This window comes from Poecilia mexicana, unplaced genomic scaffold (genome assembly GCF_051168715.1).
Source record: "Poecilia mexicana isolate PSO_F unplaced genomic scaffold, ASM5116871v1 scaffold_19, whole genome shotgun sequence".
NCBI classification, from domain to species: Eukaryota; Metazoa; Chordata; class Actinopteri; order Cyprinodontiformes; family Poeciliidae; genus Poecilia; species Poecilia mexicana.
The window spans coordinates 15,779,360-15,785,832 of record NW_028263388.1 but is presented as its reverse complement, the minus strand read 5'-3'; the positions used below and the strand labels follow the sequence as shown (position 1 = coordinate 15,785,832).

General features: G+C 39.5%; 1 protein-coding gene across 1 annotated transcript; it reads right to left on the bottom strand.

Annotated features, from left to right (window-relative positions):
* Positions 1–3,402: 3,402 nt before the first annotated feature.
* On the bottom strand, positions 3,403–6,473 carry pde6gb (phosphodiesterase 6G, cGMP-specific, rod, gamma, paralog b). Its single transcript, XM_014994807.2, has 4 exons — positions 6,197–6,473; positions 5,022–5,239; positions 4,888–4,928; positions 3,403–4,799 (listed from the first exon to the last, which is right to left on the bottom strand). Exons 2-4 carry the CDS (start codon positions 5,165–5,167, stop codon positions 4,723–4,725), a joined length of 264 nt encoding a protein of 87 aa, XP_014850293.1. The 5' UTR covers positions 5,168–5,239; positions 6,197–6,473; the 3' UTR covers positions 3,403–4,722.

Below are 6,473 nucleotides of genomic sequence, written 5' to 3'. Positions count from 1 at the left end.
TTAGGATGGCTAGCCGTTTCCGGCTCAGACTTTCACAATAAAACACCACGGAGGCGTCACAGATCTGTTTAAAAAAAATCAAAAAGGGACAAGAGACAAAGGAAAATAATTGATATATATATATATATATATATATATATATATACAAATATATATAATTTTTTTTTTTTTTTTACATAGTTACACCCATACGGGGAAATTATACATGATTTTATAACACACGAATATACAACAGTGCCATACACTTCACTCTGATGATCACAAAAATAATTCTCTCCATATATAGCATATAAATATATGTGTGTGTGTGTGTGTGTGTGAATTTCTCATCTTTTCGTTTATTAGCCATCTTTCATAGTATGTGGTGTTGGCTTTAATCTTCATTCTTTCAATCTACAAAAGGCAATTCCTTCCTGTACACACCTGCTTATCTTATCTTTATTGTCTTTTTTATAGTGCAGTCATATTATCTGTCCTTACACTGAACTCACTCACTGGTATGCTCTTTATTCCAAGCACATTTATAAGAAAAGGTTCAGCAGCTCTCAAGTTTCTTAACATCTGTCACATCTGGGCATCTTAACCGTTCTAATAAGGCATGGTATGCAAAAGTCAGGTGGTTAGACCAGTTTATAGAGGTTTGTAAAATTACTTTGTTGTACTAAGTTTTGCATGGCTAAAATGAAAGGTTCCTCATTTGCCAATTTGAACTATTAGAACTGTCAATAGTTCAAATAAATAAAGTCAAATAATTAAAAAACATTTTCATTTTCATACTTAACATAGATACATGTGCATAATTTTGGTCATTCATCCGAGGAATTCCTAAAAAATGAAACAGACAAGAAACAAAACCTTAAAGAGGTTCAGGAAGTAACTTCAAAAGGTTTGGTGATTGTGTTGTTAACCCCGTAACTGGTGGGACCAAAATCACCAAACACGGCTGAAAAGGCATACCCAAATTAAATCAGCTGCTGTTCTTGAACAATTTGGAGTACATGTAAAAGCTTGGTCTCTTTATGAAGAAGACAAGCTAAATTTTCAATTTTGCAGTCAAAAATACTCTAACTGTAAGTGGTTCATAGCTATTGAAACACAAAAAATATTGAAGAATTTTGCTTCAAAAAAAATTTTTTTTTTCATTTTTATTTCTTGTAAATACACATTGAGTGTTAAATGTATGAACTGGAAAATACAATAAATCTGTTGAATAAAGTATTCTGCTCATGGATTTATATCACAAAAATAAATGTCATTTTGGACATTTATTTATGAGGATGTAAAGGTGTTGTCCAAGTGTGCCATCCGGAGTCTCCATTCAGCATCTCCAAATGGCACACTTGGACAATCACTCACTCCTCAGTGTTTCAAGACTGGGGAGTCACAGTCCTCAGTGTGGACTGAGTACTCATTGATGAGCCCCTCCACTCCCCTCCCCTCACCCCGCACTCAAGCGGTACGGTGACCCTCCCTTCGCCCCCCTCCCCCGCAGTACCTGACCGTGACAGTGATGAGTCACAGTACTCAGCATAGACGTAGACGCCTCATGGAGCGGGTCGGCCTGTTGCTGCCATATGTCACAGCGTCCGCCATATTGAATGTGGACTACGTGCCAGTAAGCTAATACAGGTAAATGGACCGAACTTCTCCTCTAACAGCGGTTGTTCATCAGCTCTCTCTCATTAGAAAACAGTGTGAAAACGTTAGCTGCTACGCTAACAATCAGCGTTACTGCGGGCCAATTAAGCTACATGGGAAGTATTTTTCGGTTGTTTAGAAGCGAATTTCTGGCTGCAAAGTCAAGTAATTCTGATCTTTTATCCTTACCTGTGAAAGGTAATGCCAGTGAATCCAGTTTGTTTCGTAAAACGGTTGAAACAAGTCCACACAGCACAGGACTTAAGGAGCTCCGATCGCTCTGCTGCCACATAGAAGATGGCGGACGCTGTTACGTACGACTCAGCGCTGAGGGATCTAGTATTGATGTCTATGGTCGTCAGTGCGGACTGAGTGCTCATTGATGGGCCATTAGCGCCACGGAGAGATTTTTTCTGTCCTGTAAACACAGTTACGCATAAAAAACAGGATGGAAAAGACAAGTTCTGTCTGTTCACATAAGTCAGATTCTTTGGTGATTTTCTAGGGGTAAGGAAGACACTTAAAACCTGGAGAAAAACAAAACAAGGTCTAGGTGAAAAATAAATCTCTTTCTGACAACTAGAGTCTAAGTTCAAATGTTTAGAAAGGGAGGAACAGGAGAGATTCCAGATGTAACCGACATGAGAAAATCCTGTTTGAGAATGACCTTTGCTCTCTCTGACTTTTACTCATTCTCTCTCTTCATCTTTGGTTTTGAATAGGTCTCAAAGAAGGTGACAAAATCATTTAGACCATCCCATTTAGGTAATTTGAAACTGCTTAGAGGTTTAGAAGGAGAGGACACACCTTCAATGCATATATTAAAATGAGGACACACATCTCAAATAAAAGTCCCCATTTTATAGCAGCAAGCTAAATTGCTTTGTTTGCAGCCGCACGAGCAATTCCCAAAGGCGTATTTGCTTTTTCTCTTATTTTTGTATTTTCTTGATGGTTTGGGCGTGATTCTGATCTGCTTTTCTATGCGTTTCATTGTCTGAATAAAACCCTAGATATGTCTGAAGTTGAATGGTGACGGATTGTTCTCTGTGTGGTTTCCACTGTGTACATGCAGAACCCTGAATTCGGGACACCAGAGGAAAACAACAAGCAAAGAAGTTTAACATTTTATTCCTCTAATTCAACATTACGCATGCAGCTGGTGGATTCATGTCAAAACAAACCCCAAAATGCCTTATATCCTTATGACAGGACAGGTGTTGGCTACACATCGGTGGCTTTAGATTTAGTTTCCGAGTTGACCAGTCAGAAATATTACAGGCATGTCAAAATGAGCTTCCGTCGCTCTCTGGATATTATCGGCTCGGAAAAAGCCATTTCAAAACATTATTGGCCCCCCCTCATGTCAGTCACTAGGGGGTTTCTAGGCTAACATATCTAGGCAGAGTTTAAAGAGGAGAAAAAAGGCAGAGAATTCAGACACACTAGATTTGTTCCACTGGTGGAACACCATCAGTTAAGGGGTTAATTTAGTGTAACCAGACACTAAAAAAAAAACTGTTCAGAAGCAGGATCCATTTTACGTTTGTTTTCTTGAACACTTTCTTTTTAACTTCCGTGTATGACCGACTTTCCCTCAAGTTAGTTTTTCCTATGAGCAGATTGAACAATTTTGTTTTAGAGCCCCTGTCCAATTAAGCAACAGAGTACCCCTTTCTTTTTTATGTTTGTTTAACATTTGTTGTCTATATCAGTTTACAAATCGGTTTACATTCTTGTATAAAATACAAATTTACAGCAATCCTCACTGCACATTTGTTTTATTTGCATTTACAAGGCCTTTGACTCTTTTCTTTCCACATGCAACATCCTCTCAGTATCTCTTGTCACTTTTGCTCAAATTATATTTTAAGGCTTTATAAAATGTTACATTTTCCTGTTTTTCCTATTAATCTAAGAGCTTTATTTGAAGAAACAGATTCAGTTTTATTTTACTCTTTTTTTCTTTATTTTTTTGTTCCATCGTCCTGTAGAGAGAACAAAGCTCCATTACACATCTCATTAGACTTTTGTTGTTAGTATTTATTCCACTGATCCCTCTGCCTTCTTTCACTCTTTCGTTTATAATCATCTTCTCCTCTGCAGTGAAATAATAACCGCACGTGTCAGTGGTGTGCGGACGACAAAGAGGATTTGAAGATGAATCACAGGCAGAGTGATGGACGGCAGATGAAGGACACAGTTTACAAATGAAAAATGTGCTACTCTAGGTAAGAAAAACAAACGAGAGCTACAGTGATGAGCTTCAAAACACCAAATACAAACTCACAGGACACTACAGTGTCATGTGGAAGAAGGAGAAATACACATGCAATGACATAGATCAACATTATACAAGGGAGATTTACAAGGTAGAAGGGTGATACTGGCCTCATTAGAAAACACGAGGGTAGAGGTACAGTGATAAGTTGCAATAACACGGCAACCTTTGAGCTGATTTCAAAGTCTTGATTTGTGCAGTAAAAAGGGGCAGTTTTATTTTGCATCGTGGCGCTCTGATTATTGTTTTTACGCTTAGCAATGGCGAGCTGGTGTCTGCTCTCTACAGAATTCAGGTTCAGGATTTTATGTGTTCGGCATCGATGGAAGAACCCTCTTAAGATGGAGAACGAGGCACCGAGGCACGTGAAACGGGAGCCCACCTGTTTCACGGGTCTGTCACTTAAACTCACTGTGAGGCTGCCTTGCTTGCGTAGGTTTCTTGTTTGTATCCGTGTTCAGGACAGAAGAGAAGAGAGAGAGAAGAGAAAGCAAAAGAACAGAGAGCAGGCGTAGATGTTCCTTTTTTGTTGTTGGTGGGGGAGTAACGGCGCAGAGCTACTGAGTGAAGTTGTAAAAAAAAAAAAAATCAAACAGATCCTAAACAAGCAGATGTTGTGTAAGAGTCGGAGAGTCCAGAGTCAGAGAACATACTTTTTTTTTTGTCACTTTTTTCTCTTTTTCCGATTTTTATGTTTGTTACAGTTCGTTATTTTGTTTTTTTGTTTAGAACAGTTCCGTTTAGAGGTTTGGGATGGAGCCTGAGGCAGGTGGTCGGAAACACTCAGCCCATAACGGGAAGGCTCAGATGATGCCGTACTGGGCCAGCTCGTGCAGCTCCAGGTGGTTGAAGGCCTCCCAGGGGCAGATGACGGTGATATCTGGGGATAGAGGTGGAAATGAGAAGTTGCTTAGGCGCCTTCTCAATCGCTGAAATGTTCTGCAGTTTAAGTCTTACTGTAAACTCACCTGTGCCCAAGCCTTCCATGCCAGGAATGTCATCTCCAAAGCTGAAAGAACACCATAGATTACACATTAAAACATGCATTCATTCTTTTTTTTTTGTAAGACCTGAAGGAGAAAAAGCTTTAGTCGAGACGTACCCTTGAATTCCTTTCTTTGGAGGCTTACTCTTGAACTGTCGGGTCTGCCGCTGCTTGAACTTGGGCGGGCCCTTGCGAGGAGTGGCAGGGCCTCCTGTTACACGGGTAGCTGATTTGATTTCAGCTTTGGGTGGCTCTAGATTCATTTTGAGCACTCCGAAAAGACGTGCGCAGGTAAGTCGTTGGGTATCTCAGAGGTGAAGCTGTCGTGATGAAATCTGTGGAAGTAAAACTCATGTTACGATCTGACGAACAGTGTCACCTCAGTCTTCTTTCCTGCCTGCACGTCCAGTTTGATTTGATGCAAGATTTACCGTCACCTCTGTCTGACATTATCAGCTCTGATCCTCTTATGGATCTGACGCTTTCCTGTAACCGAAAGTCCTTGGGGGTCCACGGCCTGTCCACCAAAGACGACCCAATTTCCTCTAATCCCTGGCTCAAGATAAGATGTCCTAACCCTCTTCATTTCAAGCTGGTTGCACTCATGTAATCCTGTTAAAACGAGGACGACTGGGAAGAGTTGCTGAGCTGTGCACTGAGGGTCTAATCGAACAATCTGTCTCTGTTACAATGCCTGACAAATGTGGATCTTTACTCTTAATGTTGCGGATTTCAATAAAAAGGTGCGGAATTTGAATGTCAGTCCACAATAGTAAAGTTTATATTCTAAAAGAGAAACCTTTTCATGATTTTACAAATGTGTTTTTGGACAATTGCAAGGTGTTGCACAAAGCAAACTAGGTGTTGCATATTGTTTTTGTTAAAAAAAAAAAAAAAAACCCGAATAAATGAATACATTTTGAAAATGAAGCATATTATGTTATTACATTTTTGTAGCACCAGTTCAGAAGAAAGGACAACCCAAGACACTTTACAATAAAAACAAGTTCAATTTATATCAAACCGAAGATAATTCAATCCAATGAAATTCAAAGACTAAGGCGGTTTAAAATTAAATGAGCTACATTCCAATTCAAACCTAATTATGACACAGAAGAAAAAAATACAATTAAATTGATTATATCAGCTGGTAAAATCAGATTGTGTTTTCTTAAAGTCTGATAATTTCATAAATTATCTGCAAATAAGGGATAAATGTGATTTCCTTTCATCCGCAGATCATCCCCAGGTACCTATGCATAATAAATCCACCTGACTTCCAATGTACTCACCACCTGATTGATTGAAGCACAGCCAAAACGAGTGGATGTGGGTGCAGCACTGCTCAGTCTAGCAGATGAGTGGACTTCTATGCTAGGCTCGCTGTGAGGGCTGATTTGGACCTCAGGGCCTCTTATAACCCAACTCCAGCAGGCGATTATGAAGGCACCGCCTCCAAACTCTTATGACAACATATCAATTGTTTGGGCTTGAGGCAAACTGAATTTTTCAGGGTTCGAATACATTTTCATCTTAGTGCAGTTTTGGTTGCTTTTTGTGAGTTTTCAT

What these genes read in the sequence shown, in the direction of transcription:
- pde6gb (XM_014994807.2), bottom strand. Translation starts at nt 5,167, where the DNA reads ATGAATCTAGAGCCACCCAAAGCTGAAATCAAATCAGCTACCCGTGTA. An exon ending in CCAAAGAAAGGAATTCAAGG is followed by an intron (nt 4,929 to 5,021) that starts GTACGTCTCGAC and finishes GTGTTCTTTCAG; the next exon opens with CTTTGGAGATGACATTCCTG. An exon ending in CATGGAAGGCTTGGGCACAG is followed by an intron (nt 4,800 to 4,887) that starts GTGAGTTTACAG and finishes CTCTATCCCCAG; the next exon opens with ATATCACCGTCATCTGCCCC.